Source organism: Haliotis asinina, chromosome 11 (genome assembly GCF_037392515.1).
Source record: "Haliotis asinina isolate JCU_RB_2024 chromosome 11, JCU_Hal_asi_v2, whole genome shotgun sequence".
Classification (NCBI taxonomy): Eukaryota; Metazoa; Mollusca; class Gastropoda; order Lepetellida; family Haliotidae; genus Haliotis; species Haliotis asinina.
Window position 1 is genome coordinate 26,014,002 of NC_090290.1, and position 19,138 is coordinate 26,033,139.

Consider the following 19,138-nt stretch of genomic DNA (forward strand, 5'->3'; position numbering starts at 1 on the left):
CATGTACCCAGTTTGGAGAAAAAGTGTCTATGATTTTTGAATGGTGTTCCAGAAATGAAGTCAAATTATTTCCATGGAAATCGAGAAAAATATGCCCAAAATATGTAAATCACTTTAGATTCTGTTTGACATAGCCACCAATTATTGTTGAAAAATATGGGATGGTTTTTGAGTTATGCTCTGGAAACAAAAACAGATGGACGAACAGAGGGACAGACAGACAGATGAGGCGATGACTATATCCCTCTGCATTAAATGCTAAGTGCATAAAAAGCTACCACAATGGGACAAGTAGCAACAGTATTATAAGCTATCCCCAGAATTATGAGCGAGCATGCGAGTTGAGTTTTATGCCACACTCAGCAATATTCCAGCTATATGGCAGCGGTCTGTAAATAATCGAGTGTGGACCAGACAATCCAGTGATCAACAACATGAGCATTGATCTGCGCAAATGGGAACCAATGACATGTGTCAACCAAGTCAGTAAGGTCACTATCTGATCCCTTTAGTCGCCTCTTATGACAAGCATAGTCACCTTTTATGGCAAGCATGGGGTTGCAGATGGCGGATCCCCCAGAATTATGAACAATGGCTTGTCTCAAAACAATAGTCCAGGGTGGTAGCTGGATTTGATGTTTTCAAATAAGTGTCCCATTCACACTTGACAAGCAGATAAGATGCAAGTATGGTAAGAAAAGGTCAAACCAGCCTTTTAGAAATGGTCACATGCAAAACCTCTGGATAAATAAAGCAAGCTATAAACTAACGGAAGCAGAGGTAACAATCTCTGCAGTCAATGACAGTGGATACATTTATTGGGAACAGTCAACCTGGGTCCTCCCAACTGTGAAAACATTGTTTATGTGAAGTAATCTGGATGCCCACTTGTACTCGAAGTTTCACTCTTGGAATTACAAACACCATCTACACTGTAAAGACACCCAACCCATGATGTATTGCTTAAAGCTTTTTTATGGCATCTTATGTTCATGTAAATGAAATACAACCAGAAACACCAAATAAAGAAAGTAACACTTACACCACTTGTAACCTGGATGTGTGTTTGCATGGGTAGTGTTAACACTTACGCCACTTGTAACATGCATGTGTGTTTGCATGAATAATGTTAACACTTATGCTACTTGTCACATGGTCAAAGATGTGCGATTGCATGGATCGTGTTATAACGTGTGACAAGGATGTGTGTTTACATAGACAGTCTTATCACTTGTGTTAACACTTACGCCAATTGTCACATGGTCAAAGATGTGCAGTTTCATGGATCGTGTTATCACTTGTGCCACCACAAACACAAGGATATGTCTATACGGATTACCCTATCATTTGAAACCTTTGAGACGGAGATGTTTGTTTACATGAGAAAATTGTCTTTCAGTATGGATAATGGATAGTGTTATCTTTCATAACCAACTGTCCTTCAGTAACTGACATGTCCATGTGACAAGTGACACAAGTAATATCCATATAGGTTATCCATTGACAAGGGAGGTAACTCTTCTAGCTTTAATTGAAACAGTGCCACAGCACTGCAAATCAGCTGTTGATATTTTTGTCAAAATATCAACAAACACACTCATTCAATATTTGCTATAATTAGAATTAACAACAAAATTTCTACATAAATAATGATGACAAAAACCTGACACAAACTTTTATACACCTACAAGAAACACTATTACGTCATAGAAAGAAAGCATCATTCTGGCTTAAGTTATGCTCAAAGTTCAGCTTTCGTGTAAATTTAAGACAAAAACATGTTACAGACCAAAACATTGAACTTAAAGGATAAGTCTAACTTAAGATAACTTAGATAACTGTAATTTAGTCACTTTTGAAAATTATTTTCATCTCCACATGACTTTGACAAACTCTGAAGAGGAGACATGAAGACTGACTACAAGGCTATTAAGAATGCCACAATGGAGCCAACACAAAATTTTCAGTTACAGCATTTTAAATGTTGTTGCCAAGAACAGACCCTTTGAGCCCATATCCAGTTGAGGAAAGATAAGATTGTGTTTAACTTAAGAATGGCTGTGGAGAAGAAAGTGTTATGTCATTGTTTGGTGTGACGATGGAAACTCACATTGTACAGAGAAACTTGCAAGCAGCGCAGCCTGACTGGGAGGACAAACCAGCTTCTCTGACAGGATATCCCGTTTTACTTGTAGGAAGAAATGGTACCTGTAAAACAAGCATCATATACAATACAAGTATTCTCCTTGACATACAACTGAAAAACATTTATGTCAACATCAACACCTATATGAATTTGGGGTACCCAAAAGTTACAGTAAATATCGGGTCAGTCAACTGTTGTCCCATGGAGTAAAACAATAGTAACAATCGAAACCATTATGTTCATTTTAATGAGTGAGTGAGTGAGTATGGTTTTATGCCATTTTAGCAATTTTCCAGCAATATCCCAGCAGGGGACACCAGTAACAGGCTTTACACATTGAACATCACACTTTAAGCACTAGTCAACTCCAACAGCTACTATGTTCATTTTAATGCTTGACATCTGTTTTAAAAACTATACGTCATTGCTGGGATTTGAAACAGTAATAATAGTATGTTCACCAACACAGCCTACAAGTGACAGTATAGCGCTGATGAAAATAAACACAGAAGTTGCTAAATATGTTTGAAGCAGGGTTACATGTACACACCCTCAACTTCACACACGACATGCGTTTCTATTCACACTGGTGCTATTTTCACTGAGGACCACATGCACAGCCTGATTAGTCTTACAGTAAGTGATTCATACTTGATAGTGAGCAAATGTAAGCTGTGATTTATATGCAAACAGTGACCTATTGTGTGATAAAGCATGAATCACTCGGGTTGCTTCCTTTGTTCCAGACATCCTCTAGTTACAGGCAGCAGCACACTGCTACACTTTCATGACGCCAGCTTCAGTCCTTCGTGGTTAACATCATGCCTTATGTGATGACAGTGTTGCAGCTTACCTTGTATATTCTTCAGCAAGCTTGCTGGGATCTGACACGTAAAACTTGACTCGGAAAAAAAACTCAAATGGCGGTCCAACTGAAAGTAAGAAAGTTCAAAGTGACTGAATCATAAGAAAGAGATTACTTAAATACCACAATCGTTGACTGTAAAGAGACAGAATGGCTATGAATGCAGAGTTTTCAACACCAAATACCTTATTTCAGGATTACAATCCCTTTTTTCATTCATCTATACATAACCCGATCATAAAATAATTGTGATTTTCTTATATATATCGTGGCGTTTCCCCTGAAGTGTCTAACACATACCTCTACACTGTTTCTTTATAGTCTTAAGTGGGTCCAGCCATCTCTGCAATAGAAGACACAGTGACATGAAATTACTAAGAACAAAGTGTTGTTTCTTGAAGATCAAGTAAAGTATGATCATGACCACCCTTCAGGAACATGATACAAAGTCATATATCCATGTCCGCTGATGCCTTGAAAAATGCATTCTGCTGATCAGCAATAAATAGGGTTCAGTTTGAAAACTAACAGACTTATTTTAGTGGAAATAATGCAGGTCCCTAGTCACATACTGCTAGTGAATACTGCATCAGTGAGGGAGCAATGCTTTGGTCTAACAGCTGTTGTTAAAAAATCCTGCTCATTTCATTAAGGCAAGGTTTCTTTAAAGAATCATCATTAAAAGTTTATCAAGCAAAACAATTTAACAATGTGGCAAATTACAAACTTGGACAAAATCAAAATGTAAATTGCAGACTTATCCAAATCATTATGCTTGTACACTGGTCAACATATACTTCACCTATGAGCAGATCACTAACACAAGCTCAAATAGAAATAGGAGAGAGAGACATCTCATAAATTTGGTTCTCCTTTCAAGATAATTTTCACTGACCTTAGTCCCATTCATAAAAGACCATTCATACAACCCAAATTACATCCACTGTCAGAACGTTTCAGTTAATGGCAAAAATACTGCTGAAATATTCAGCATCTCTGTACACCAGCAAACACAAAAGAAGCATGCATCTATAATATATATCCACGTCTCTTGTTCCTGTGAGTATTTCTGTAGAAGGATCAATATATGTTTCATAAGCCCAACATACACACCGGCATGACCCTCTCCTAGTACCATGGACACAACATCACTTACTAGTGCATCATCACCAGGGGGCAAGTCTAAATACTGCAGTCCAAAATAGTCCTTCTCAACCAGCTCAAGGTGCTCAAATACTTTGTCCAGCAAATTCTGAGCCTTGGCACGTTTCTGTAACATAGTGTTCATATGAATTAACCATTGATTTGGTTCTTCATGTACATATTAAACATGTCAAACTGTATTACAAAATTCCCCCTTAGGCAAGTAAACATTCTTTCCTTGGGAAAGAGTGACTGCATGAACATAATCTGAGGACATACATACTTTAAGAGACTTATGTTCACTAAAGTACTGTCGGAAATAGGAAAAAACTGTTTTTTCACATCAATCTCTGTAATCTGTGTGGTTGATATGTGAAAGTGTGAAATTTCTGTTAAACAAAGTTAAACCTAACTACAGTTCCAGTGGTAGGAAACGTAATAAAAGGACTTTACTAAGGACAGATTAGTGCAGAAATGAGCAATGCAGACTTTTCAGAAAGTGAGTTATTTGGAACAGACCATGGCGTTATGTAAATTAGTGATCAATGATATTGTATTACAAAGGACACTTTTTAAATGTTCACTTTGAAATTAGACTTAACTTCATTACAAACGATAGCTAACGTAAAAAATAATAACTTTCATGGACAAATTACGTAGGATGTAGCTACCATGGAGTATCACTATCACCATAAAAAGAAACAATAAGAAGGGGTCGTCTCAAAAGCAAAAGCAGGACGGGTGTAGCAGCTGATGGTTGGGGTTGGACTAAGGAGCTAATATATGATTATCCCTTAGGAGAATTAAACTGTGGCAGTACATGGCATGTCACAGTGTTCACGAATAGTGTCTGACCCTCTGACAAATCTGACCGATTTGCCAATGGTCAGACGGACGTCCCCAACCTGCTGGCCCCAGTGTCTGATTGAATATATTAAAATGACTTTGTCTGAAGTTGTTATTTGTAGCATCTGACACTTGTTCACTTTTCATAAATTTATGTTTATAATGTTTGTCATTATATAATGTTAATAATTTCAATACCAATTATGAGAAATGTTAAATCTGAAATCTGTGTTGAATTTTGTTCTGTGGGTCCTGTGAATTTTTAGTGGGTCAGACAGTCATCTCAGACTCACAGGACCCAATGTCCTGTTACTTTGAAACACCATTCGTAAACACTGATGTCATAACAATTCACAAATATCCAGTCCTGTTGATCTTTGGGTGGTCATGCTACCTATATATTTTGAGACATTTAATGCAATGCCTTTCTATGGATATTGAGTATCATACTCTTTTACATATCTCAACATAAACTTTATGAAAGAATGACACGTAAGATGTTAATGCACCTGAAAGAGCAACAAAATATTGTAGAGATGGCCCGTTGTACCAGTAGGCAGCACTTTCATTTCATACCACTTGAGTTGATGCTCCATCATCTTACCTGGCTGAGTGACCTAAACGCCATCTATAGTCTGATCTATTGTTTTCAGCAATTCTTCACATTGATTACTTTCACCTGATTTTACGGGTAAACATGCTTTTCTGAATAACCTCTTACGCATCCAACTGAATGCCCGGTTAGGCCAAAGTGAGTTATTTCGACATATCTTATTTGCAGTTGTGTAAATTTTAGGATTACAGATTAACAGCCTAAAAAACAGTTATTTTTCTATTTCCAACAGCACTTTAAGTCCCTTTCACAATTAAGTCAGTCAGCCATCATACAACCAGCTGCCATCATGTGTATCCTGTGGCAAGGCCTTCAGTAGCTCTGTCTGATCCGTTTTCCATTACTTATCTGTCCCGAAAAATAATGATCCAGTATCAGATAAGATCTCATATCCATCAGTTCATGTTTTCTTCAGTTACACTCGCATATGTTGATCAATCATAATCCTAACAACTAGTTCTTTGGATGGACGGATGGATACTTAGATGATCGGATGGATAGACAGATACAACTAACTCCTATTATCATGTTTACATTAGTTATAGTATAATGGTTTCGTTCATGTCGGTAGGTGTTGCATTGCTGTGTTATATGAAAGTTCTATCAACTAGTACAATTAACATACTGGAGTGAAAATGGTGAACTAAAAATCATCCAGTCTATTTTGTTTCAACCAGTGTGATAAACTCTTACTGAAACTCCATAGAAAGCTCTATGACCCCTTACATACATCACTTATCAGTCTCTCTATATGGTTATCTTAATGTTTGTACAGTCAGTTCTGTTCCTGATCCAAACCAAATATCCTGGCATCCTTTCATTACTATCCTCTCAAACATGGAAGAAAGTTCATGCTAAGTGCCTCAGAGGCATAAATCCACATTAACAAGAGTTAATGTTGGTCAAGACAGAATGAATCCATTCCCTTGGCCTGGATGTCTGTTGGATTGTGACAGCCTAACTCCCACACACTGACAGTGACGCCCCCTGGGGAGTAGGCTGGAAAACGCTCATCCTCACACTGACTTACGTAGGTCTCACCACTAACACTTCAGCCATGCAGGATGGACCTTTTTTTCTGTTATAGTAATCAATAAATACTAGTATTACTCTGATCAAATACTTGACAAGAAGCTTTGTTTCCATCTTCTTGACTTCTTACTTTAATGCCAATGGTCCAGACATTTAAGTTCCAAAGCAGAGTGATACAATTAACCCATTGCAAGAACAGACTAATTACACATTCAAAAAAAAAACAGCTTGATTAAAAAAGCATGAGCATTGCTGCAGAAAATTCTGTATATAATGGTGAATCTGACAAAAATATATCCATGTTCTCACTGCTAAATAATTATATCAAAAAACGTTTCCAAAGTTTTCCAACATATAATGTCATGAATTTCAAACCATTGTCTGGCAGATTTGATGATTTTTCGCTCAACTTTCTCTGTGTGTCTGGTTTCTAAGTGTGTAATGAGTAATATATCCTTAAAGCAAGTTAAGGTTTCTTTCACATTCATTCCATCTATGACAACTTGTTCGACTTAAACAATACTTACATCTATTTCAAAGGTTTCACAGCTGTCATCAAGGAAGTGGACAACACATGTGACTGTTTTGGGTGTACGATCTTGGAGGTGGGCCATTTCTGAAGCCCGAACATTGTAGCTCCCGCTAGACACCAGTCTCATGGACATAGTGTGTAGCTCTGAAACAGATACAGAACATAGAAATAGAAGATCCAACAAATGTAGTCTCCTCACCTTAACAATACAATGTCCATAATGATTTCTCACAGGAAGTAAGTTCCCAAAAAACCAACAAAGTACTCACTTCAATTTGGGATTTTTTACTGTCACTGACATCTGCGGCAAAACTATGTCCAAGCATCAGCCTTTGAGAAGGTCTAGATATAACCTTGTATTGGGCAGGATGTAGCTCTGGGATCATGATCATGAATCATTATCATTCCTATCAGTCATCAATGGCAATCTCCTTCTGATATGTACAGTCGAACCCCGTTTACCCAGACGTTTTGGTTTCACTCGAAAATCGTCCGGATAGCGAGGCGTCCGGTTAACTGGATCAAACATCCAAAACGTGAAAACTAAGTGAAAGCAAAAAATATTCACGTACATCTATCAATAAATCAACAGTCAGTAGTAATAACAGTGAATCATCATAACATATAAGTGTACCGCTAATACATGGAAGACGGAACGTAGGTTACAATTTGTCAACTTGTCTCGGACGTAATCGTGTAGCGTGTGGAGCTTCAGATGGTAAGTTAGATGAAAAACAAAAATCGATGACAAAAAGTTTCTATTTTGCCAACTGCATATTCTTTTGTTAATTTTAAATGCCCTAAAAACATACAACATCGTACAACATCGTATCGAATTTATGCTGTCTGCAGAAAGTAAACTTCCGGACGGGATCACATGACTTGATAATGTGGCAGGCTATTTTTAACTTGCATCGCGACATATAGCAGGGGTCGATTTATAAGTTTTATATACAGTACAATTACAGTGTAGTTTCCTTAATCCTACTTAACATGTGTTTTCGTTACTGATGAGGTGTTCTCCCACGCGCCAAATCCTAATGAACAAGTCGAGTGACACGCGTCACTAGTGTTTTGATGGCTAATTAATCAATTCACACCAAATGCCTTGTGATAGATTAAGAAATCACATAGTCGTGTGGTAAACGGTATAGATGTGACACATACACATGCACGTTGCACAGATCTCTCCGTCCGGACAACTGGATCATTTTTCAATGGAAATGTATGGGAATGGTTTGAAAATTCGCCGTCCGGGTCCGGAAACGTGGGGTCCGGTTAAGCGAGTACAATTAATGAACATAAGTTTCGTTTCACGTAAAAATCGTCCGGAAGGCGGGGTTTCCGGATATGTGGGCTCCAGGTAAACGGGGTTCGACTGTACAATGAATTTTCCTGAAATTATACCTGTTGCTATAATGTTTACACTTATAAAGAATAACTGAATAAAAAAAATGTGTCATTTCATGAAATGGGCTTACTCTATCAAATTTCAAAACTGCATATGCAGTGTGGCTACTGTGGCCACAATGTTGAAAATATGGCATGAACTGAATGTTCTACAAAACATCAAGTGAACAATACTTGATACAGCCATACATTCAACTACACTGACCACAGACTAAATGAATGATTTACTTTCAGTGTTATATTTGAGAATACATACATCAGTAAAGTACAAATTCTGGCATTTATGGTTTAGATGAGTCAACACAAGTCAGTGATCTAACCCACACAAAAGGAAGCTTAGGTGGCCTAAAGAAATTACTAAAATATCTACTTGACTGAAAAAACATACATCTGTTCACTTTCTACATGGCATTGTGTTTATTAATATTAATATATACATGACATAAGCATAAGATATTTGACATATACACCATACATTTCAAGTTCCTGGTCATTCCTGTTGCAGTCTCTTATTACCTAGTGATGTCTGTGTATCTCTCATGTAGCATTGGCGCATTATAAATGTACATATTATTATTTATTATTAAGGGAAACCTTTGAAATGCCTAAATACTCAATAAGTGGATACAACAGGTTCTTGGCAAATGAGAATGGGATGTCACAGTCATCTTCTTAATATACAATTCCTGAGAGATCAGAAAGAATAATGACTACTAAGTAATTATCTAGTCATGTGATAACAAAGGAAGCTGTTTCTTCTCTTTCTGATGGTGATAATAAATCCACACAGTCACCAGACACACTGGGATACTTTCATACAATGTATCTCATACTCAACCCATGAACATCAACATATACTAAGGTAACCAATTTTCACATCAATCCAAGTGTAACAAGAGTTAAAAAACGCTTGTTTTTGAAAATGATTACCAGAGTGTAAAGGTAAGGTTGTTGAAAGGAACTAAACACACAATCACCAAAGTAATGAAATTCATTAAATATAAGGATTGCAGACAAACCCATAAATTAATCTGCATAGCTGACCCTTGAAAAAATATCTACAGGACTGCTTTATTTAAATAAGTAAATCAGACTTGTCATGAGTGTTTTTGGCAAAATTAGTTTCAGGACAGACAAGGACTGAAAGGGGCATTGATGTGGAGCAAATAATGTTTCTCGCCAACAGTCTTATTACGAAACCAAACTCCAAATTGGTCAGTGCCTGCTCCCTCGACTGTGACGGACAAAGGGACTGGGCTCCGGTCCACATTAGCAGAGTTTCTTCAACTAAACAGTCAGGAAGCTGGATGTCCATCATATGCCATTATTTAAGAATATCCATGGTATTTCTTGTCTGATCGTAACAAAATATCCTATCAGTGTAGTTTTTTTCGGATGCTTGGATGGTATAGTACTGTTCCAATTTGATCCTACTTCCGTGTTTTGTACCTCGATATTTAATCATGTTATGCGAAAAGATGATGTCTACAGGCACATAACAAGCCATTTGTTTCAGTCTGAAAGATTGCAAAGCTTTATATTTAGACAGTTTTGAGTGTTGGCCCAAATGTGATAGCAAATATCATATGTAAATTTTGGTAGATATGGTAACTACCCTGGTTTATTATCTATGATAATAAAAACACACAGTTGATTTATTTGAATTTGTAAACTAAAAACAATGACTTTGCCATTGGTAGAGAAATTGGAAAATGTTCTTACATACAAAAAACTGATTACACCTATTTACCTTAGTACACAGCAAATGCCTATATGTATTTCTTATGTAACAAAGTTCCGTTGGTATCCTCAAAACAGTTTCGGCCCATAAGTGTTTTCAGGCTGCATGCGACACAGAGATTACATCTTCCTTGCTGTAACTCGTGTTTGATGGTGCAGTTCTCTTGATGGTCAGTTAATGAATTTATAACAGGTATAATTAGTGGTAACACCACTCAGGTTACTCAACAAAGGTTCCCATTTGGCATTTCTCCTGTCTGGAGTAAATACTCAACATTATAAATTAAGGTCTGTAGTGGCAAATGTATTGTATGTTATGTAATATGTGCATGTATGTGATGCAAGAAGGCTTATCAACTGAGTTACAAAACCAAACATCGATCAAAGGATTAACCGATAACACACTGATTGATTAATTACTTTTATCTTCTATAGCGGATTTGTCAAAGGGCAGTGTGTGATATGTACAAATCTATACTGACTACACCCTGTTGTAAAGTGCGAGTGTAAAACTAACATCCTCCCTTCAAAGAATTAACCACTATTGCCTTGATTGATTGATTGCTCATTATTAGTTCACTAAATTACTTAGAATGGTGAACATCATACAATTAGTTGCCAGGTGTACTATCTTGGGTGACCAATGAGAGTTCATCAGGCGTTCACCACTTTTTCGCAAATTAGACTGTTGTAAGACACACGACACAAAGCAGGAATACTTACCAGCAGACGAATAGAATATCGTTCTCTTATGTGGATATTGATGGATACATTCCAGAACAAGATGGTAGCCTGACATTGTTGCTATAAGATTAGTCGGTTTTACATTCATTATTTGCATTTTGTTTTAATTTATTTGTTGTAGCAGTCAACATAATCTATATGACAGAAAAAACACACTAGATCGAGTATATGTGTGAAATAAGGTTCACATTAGCAGTCTATACAATGTTTAAATGTTAGTCACGTTAGAAATTTACTATAAGTATAAGCAGACCGTGTGTTCTTTTATTAATTTTCAAATCATACAAATATGACAATAAACTAATTAGGGTTATGAGACCAAATATAGAGGCGTATACTGGCTTCGTTACTTTCCCGTCCTAATAGTTTTTTACCATTTCTACCACTGGCAGATGATTAACCTTCAAAGTGTTTCATTTGTTTTCATAATACATTTGTAATGAAGTAAAAATGACTTCACCTTAGTTGATCTGTCTATAATTTAACTCTCAATTGCGCATATGGACTGTGCAGCAGAGGTCACGAACCAGTCACAAATTCTGGGATACCATCCGGGTACTCACGGGATCAGTGCCCCTTTAATGTTAGTCTGCTTATAAATAATTGAAGGTCTCTTTCACTGGACACACTAATACTACCTGCCCATACTTCAGAAATCTGACAAGGTACTGGTGTTTTCTCAGTCACGGCTGTATAGTGGAATTAATTCCTCCCCACAATGACAGCTACATCCACCTGTTTGCCAGCTACAAGGAGGAAGATCCTTGGCATGTGCCATTCTATCACCAACTGGGAACCTAGACTGCTACCTTGTCCGAACTCCAAGTTATGTGTCATGTGAGGTAGTTGATCAATTTATAAAAGTTGTAGCAGTTATATGTGTGGCTACTTTGTGCTACTACTCTAACATTTTGAAAAACCAGCAGAGATAATAAATACATGTTGAATAATGTCCGCCATTAATATGAATGGATGCAGGGCTGGAGGGAGAGGTTTCAGGGTAAACAACCAATCCCTCTTTCGTTTCTGAACAACTAAGCAATCCCTACATACAGAGTACTAATGAGGATATTACAGATATATTGGTATATGCTGGTGATGTAGATACATTTACAAAACATAGCAACCATATCCAGCAGTTTGTTCATTATATCTAATGGGCAATATTGGGTAATGGGGTAACTATGTCGTTAAAGCATTCACTCATCACATCTAAGACCCAATTTTGCAACAATCTATTCCCCACATGGTACAATGGTCTTCCACAAACTGACATTGCTGGAATATAGCTAAAAATCGGCATATTATTTCCATCCATTGCAAAATGAAATTATAGATGGTATATTTTATCCATCCATATTATATTTATACTTTGTAATATCATATTAGAAATAGCATATAATATTCATCCACTGTGATATGACACAAGTGTTTGCCACTAACATGGCAATGTCCCTGGTCACTAAAGAAGAATAAAATATTTATAACATATTCACAACTTTTTATTCACACAAAACAAGCAAGAAATGACTGGTGTCTGAATCACCCATTGTAAGCTCTCGACAAAATTGAAGACATTGGTTGCAATGGTTTATGGAACAAGGGTCATCAGAAGATGACATATCCCCCAGGCCCCAACATGTTTGAAAGGACAAATAATCTGAGAGTTACTCATTGTTTTTTTTGACTAAGTTTGAATTGTTTCCATGGAATTCATGAAAATTATAAATGCCACATATCTGTAACCAGCAAAGTCACAATTTCATATATCTGCCAAGATCTGTTGAAAGATATGAAATGGTTTTTGAGTTGTGCACTGGGAACGAAGCCCACCCCTCCATTTTGAGACTAAGTCCGAAACGTTTCCATGGAAATCAAGAAAATAATAAATCACAAAAATCTTTAAAAACCAAAAGGCACCACTTTGGGGTCTGCCACACATATCTAGAAAGTTTTACTAACAGATATTAAGAAGTGTTTGAATTCTGCTCCGGAAATAAAACACACTTCTCACTTTCCAGAATAGGTCCAAAACGTTTCCAAGGAAACCAAGAAAACAATAAATCACAAAAACCTGTACATGGCAAAAGGCACTACTTCAAGTTCTGACTGATATATCTACCAAGTTTTGCAGAAAAATATTGAACGGTGTTTGAGTTCTGCTCCGGAAACGAAGCCCATCCCTCCATTTTGAGACTGTCTGAAACGTTTCCATGGAAACCGAGAAAATAATAAATCACAAAAACCTGTAAATACCAAAAGGCACCACTTCAGCTTCTGACTGATATATCTACCAAGTATTGCGGAAAAATATTGAATGGCTTTTGAGTTCTGCTCTGGAAACGAAACATACCTCTCAATTTTGAGACTATGTCCGAAACGTTTCCATGGAAACTGAGAAAATAATAAATCACAAAAACCTGTATCTAGCAAAAGGCACCATTTTGGGGTCTGCAACACATATCTAGAAAGTTTTACGGACAGATATTAAGAAGTGTTTGAGTTCTGCTCTGGAAAAGGAACACACCTGTCACTTTTGAGACTAGGTCCAAAACGTTTCCATGGAAACCGATAAAATAAAATCACAAGATCCTGTACATAGCAAAAGGCACCACTTCAGCTTCTGACCGATATATCTACCAAGTTTTGCAGAAAAATATTGAACGGCTTTTGAGTTCTGCTCCGGAAACGAAACACACCTCTCAATTTTGAGACTATGTGCGAACGTTTCCATGGAAACCAAGAAAATAAGAAATCACAAAAACTTGTACATAGCAAAAGGCACCACTTTAGGTGCTGATTGATATATCTACCACGTTTTGCAGGAAAATATTGAACAGTTTTTGAGTTCTGCTCCGGAAACGAAGCCCACCCTACCATATGGCTAACACCAAAATGGTCCATGGAAAAACAAAAACACCATAAATGCCAAAACTCTGTAAATAGCAAAAGGCACAACCATAGGCTGAGATTACTATATCTATCAACTTTGGTCTAAAAATATTGAACGGTTTCTGAGTTATGCTCCGGAAAAAAAATGATTACGGTCGGATGGACGGACAGACCCCCCTATATCCCACCGCATTACATGCCGGGGGGATAATAATGTCTTCACATAAGTTCAAATAGTGGACAAAGTGTTGTGGTCATATTGAAAATAAGATCAAGGTCATCAAAATCAACTGGTGTCTGCCTAATCCCCAAATGTAGGCTGTCACCAGATTCGAAGACACTGTGTACAACTGTTCATGAGATATTGCCTTACAGGAGTGAAAAGTGGTCAAAGAGTCATGGTGACCTTGAAAACAAAATCAACTAGTGTATGCGCATTCCAACAATGTGGGTTATCACCAAATTTGGAAACATTGATCACGTTAATAAGAGTTCGAAGAGTGGTTAAAAAGTTGTGGTGACCTTGAAAATAAGGTCAAGGTAACCCAAATCGACTGGTGTCTGCGTAACACCCCTATGTAGGTACAACAGTTATCGCGTTAACAAGAAATGGAATGCACAGATGGACAGACGGACAAAGTTGAAGTCCTGGCATTGTAGCGGGAACAATTAGCAATAGCATATTACACCCATCCACTGTAATACATTAAAGATGGCATATTATATCTGCCCCATATTATATCCATCCTTTGTAATATGATATTAGAAACAGCATATTACATCCATCCTTTGTAATATGATATTAGAAACAGCATATTATATCCATCCATTGTAATATGAGACAATACACAACAACTGGACATGAGAAAGAAGACCCAGTTTATTATCAGTGTGATGATTATTAACTAGCACATAGGCAATCCCTGTCTTGGACAAGCCATCATGGCCAACAAAGAAGGAAAGGTCAGTGTCTTCCATGAGTCAATCAGCAAACCTAGCAGAGAGTGGTGCTTGTTTGTCTGGCCTTATGTCCAGTATTACCAAAGCCACCTGGGAAGATCAGCTGCCACACTCAGAGTCCATGGCCACAATATTCCACAGGAAGTTTATATCAGTCTGTTACTGCTCTTACCAGTCTGTCTCACAGTCTCTGAACCACATTATTTTCCCTACCTCCTGTCCCTCCCAGGATCATTAACGCCTTTAATCATTTGAGTTTAATGAAGCAAGTCAAGATTTCTTCACATTATGTTTACTCCCATCTCACTGGGGCTCCTTTTCAATTTCAAATGTGGCTGGTTCTGACAGACTGTATATTCATAGTACACTCATCTTCCACAATTTACTTCTCATGCATAAGGGACGTAACTGAATGCAGAAACATGTCCAGCAACCATATATCAAATGTTGAAAATATAGAATCAATCTGACAACAGAAGCAAGACTGAAATAATGGGAAATAACCTTCATATAATCACAAGCGAAGCTACAATCGTTGGTTACTCTTCCTGTTATTGGATCATGAATATAACATTGGCGCCATCAATACTGTTACACACTAACACAGTTATCTATCTGTCTTCCTCACACCTTCAGCAATGCTTTAATAAATGAGCATTTGGTAGTTAGCCAAAGACCCACAATATACTGTACACACTGAACAAAAGTATAGCTTACTTTCAGTGTGACACAGTTCATATAGAAGATTCTGTAGTTAGTTAGAAACTTTAACATTTAACATAGAAAATTGGTTGTCATGACTGTCATGGTGTGTACAGACATATATATATATCATGAAAACTAAAATTCATATCTATAAAAACAAAGATCTCACTTTGTGATAGTAAATAGACAAGAGTCCATTGCAGCCTTGACATACAGGGGTGACTCTTGACTCAACTAGGCTTACCAGGCCCTGCAGTCACATCATTTCCCTACAAACTGTACTGCCCAGCTCATCAAGAACATGGAACAGTTAGCAGTGACATAAAACACATTGTTGACATAGTTATCCTGCTCCCTCCCTCTCTCCCGCCTCCACTAGACAATGTCGTCAAGGTCATTAAACATTACTTTATGTAAACATTACTGTGGGTATTTCTATACCCCTCCTTGACACTGCACTTGGATTGTGGGTGAATCCCCTCAAGGAAGTATAGAGCTTCCTGTAGCGCCCAGTAGCTGTACACTCACAACCTGGGGAAGCATGTTGTCATCTAGATAACCAACATCAAGTGGTTCAGCTCACAACAGGCTCTGCAGTACTGTTACAGGCAAATGTCCTGTTGGATTTCATTGCACAAGATTAAGACTCTGTCCTTATGAAAAGGATATACCTTTATTTATTTCACAAAATATCTTACCACATTCTGCCAAAGGTACTATAATTGTTAACCATCATTATGCATGACTGAAAACCAACTCTGAACCTATATGCCAAACCAACTTTTATACCCACATTTAGTTTAAGATGGCTAAACTGCCTATGACACCAACAATGATGGTGGACTACAGTACTATAAAGCCTTCCTGATCACCTGTCATAAACACATAGCTAAGTGAACCGGACACTGGGTGCACCTTTAACTAGGCCACTCCTCATACCAAATACATGGTAATGAGAAGGTCTCAAACATGACACCCACAATCAACAGGAGTATTCAGATTTACTACATCTGCACCCAAAAGGATATCTCCATCAAAGATGCTGATGAGTGACGACATGCAACCTACTACACCCCCATTCTTCCACCAACAAAATAGGGTTAGGGAAAACAAGGCTTTCTGAACATCATATAAAAAAAGAATGACTCTGTGGTGTAAAAGCTTTGTATACTTCCTTAACCACAGTTTATGGGAACGTTTCTGATGAGCTTATACAGCTGTCTTTTCAAGTCATAGAGTACTTTGATGCTAAATGACACAGAGAACATATGTCAGCACAAAAAACCTGCTTCCTAATCCCTCATTTCTGTGCACTCTTAAACATGTTAAATGAGTATATTTGGACATATTTGGCATCTGGCAAGAAGTTCCTAAGTATAACACACAGCCTACTTACAAGATAAGCATGTGCACATTGTAAGAGGAACTGACAGCCCCTTCAAGTGTAAACTGCCTTGACATATACATAACGTCATGGCTTTTGTCTAACCTTAGTTGCATGGATGGAATAAGTGGGAACATCCAACATTCATCCAACAATAGACCACAGGTAAACAAGCAGTATTCTGTTTTTCACTGTTCCAATAAATGTATTCCCAATCTTCGGTAACATGGCAGAAGATGAAACACAGCATCATTCATGGGCTTATGACAAGAGCTAGATAAGTGTACATTCATTACATTTGCTGATGGGAACCACATCTGAAACAGCCCAACTTCAAGTTATCAAGGTAGTTTCTATCAACACATTCCTTCGACATAATTCAAGGAAATGGGATGAGATGGGTAAATCAGGTACATGGGTAGGATTAGCCTGAAGAGAACCCTTTTAACCATAGCATAGGACTTGCACTTTGTCCTGTGATGCATTGCTCACTGTCAATGACAAAGAAACTCCACAGTTACACTCTAACTGGCTTATGTTCACATGCCTATATTCACATACTTTCTATATAATACACCATTTCAATCTGATATTTACTTGTGTGAAGGAAGACAAAGTCCTCAGTGTATTATCATGGAATAATAATTTATACAAAAATTCATTTATAACCACTGTAAGCATTATACATTAGGATTCAGATATTAGGAAATATATATACAGAATATTAATTTCATCATGATCAGTAGTAGCTTAGAGAAAGACACTAATTCAAAGCAACCAACTTATTTCATAGGTCTACAATTCCACAAGGGTTTAAAGTTACAACTGCATAGTTTAAAGATGTTTGTACATAAATCAGCCTGAGGTATTCAAAAGGCCACTGTTAGACAAACCATTCATTAAGACAAAAGCTGAGTCTAGACAGTATAATGAGCTGCTTTGAAGAAAACATATAATCAGTATAACACTGAGCAAAATTCTACATTTAGGTCTTTAAGCCATGGCCCAATGGAGTGCATCTATTGTATTCCAAGCAATTATAATTGACACATCAAAACAGGCTTGTTTAGATCTAGTCCAAGTATACAGTAAATGTGCCAGGGGGATTAATGCAACCTGAGATAGGATTAATAGGATTAAGAGCACCCCCCTCTACCTGGTTATTCCAGTGGATCACACCCCACACTGTATATTCGGTATTTCATTGACTATTATAGGGCAAACTCATTTTGTATCATTAAAAAATCATAATCTTTTAATTGGTCAAAGTTACGATAACAAAAGTCACCAGTTCCAAGTACATGTATTAAGCAAAGGGGTTTATACTCCCAACTCAGATCAGCTCTAGCCTTCAACCCAGTGGGTTGCACCAACTCTCTGTGGCCACCCTTGTTATTCTATTTCTTGTTAATAAAATTGTATATATATATAAATAAAATGGTCTAAGACAAGGTAGCTATTTCATTATGAAGCATGGTTACTGACCTGCAAGAGATGTAGACACCTCCTTGTCAAAGTCATAATCCATATTCTGCTTCACAACATGAGAAGACTCACAAACTCACTTCCACTTCTGTACCAGGAGTGCTTCTTCTCAACAACTCAACAAATGGTCACTTTGACTCAGCAATATGTGCAATATGCAGTCACAAATGCTTGCATTATGACACTTAAACTGACAATTGGGATCGCTACAAAGCATTCAAAATGGAAATCAATCCTGTGTCAATACTCAGTACATATATTGATCATAGCCTGTTGGACCACCCGAGGGATACCTTCCTGTTCCACATCTACCCTTGAAGCATAATCTCTAGGGATAACATGTCTGACGACTCGTGGCATCTCAGCTCCCAAGAGTGTGTGTTTCTGTACACAGAAACCTGTTGTGTGAGTTAACACAATCAACTTCTCGAAACACAAAATAGGACATCATGCTCCAAAAACATGTGATCCAGATTGACTAATCTGTCAGGAACGGGCAGATATTTTGACTATGCAAAATATCATGATCCTAATGCAAACATTCACCTAATTATTTCCAATCCAGATTGAAACTGCACACTGCCTTGATCTTTACACGTTTCCTTCAGAATCAGAAATATAACGCAGATACTTGCTGAGCC

The 19,138-nt window shown here is 37.4% G+C and overlaps 1 protein-coding gene across 18 annotated transcripts in view; it reads right to left on the bottom strand.

Annotated features, from left to right (window-relative positions):
* LOC137256387 (tyrosine-protein phosphatase non-receptor type 4-like) overlaps nucleotides 1-19,138 on the bottom strand; it is a 121,595-nt gene that overhangs the window by 75,211 nt on the left and 27,246 nt on the right. For 17 of the 18 annotated variants that reach the window (XM_067794234.1, XM_067794225.1, XM_067794233.1 and 14 more), the window contains exons 2-6: nucleotides 7,173-7,321; nucleotides 4,168-4,281; nucleotides 3,312-3,354; nucleotides 3,000-3,078; nucleotides 2,111-2,208 (exon numbers count right to left, since the gene is read on the bottom strand). In XM_067794234.1, coding sequence (XP_067650335.1) covers nucleotides 2,111-2,208; nucleotides 3,000-3,078; nucleotides 3,312-3,354; nucleotides 4,168-4,281; nucleotides 7,173-7,310 — 472 coding nt within the window. In that variant the 5' untranslated portion in view covers nucleotides 7,311-7,321. Of the gene's footprint in view, nucleotides 1-2,110; nucleotides 2,209-2,999; nucleotides 3,079-3,311; nucleotides 3,355-4,167; nucleotides 4,282-7,172; nucleotides 7,322-18,497; nucleotides 18,613-19,138 lie in introns of those variants that run through there. The other variant, XM_067794217.1, reaches the window with a different exon arrangement.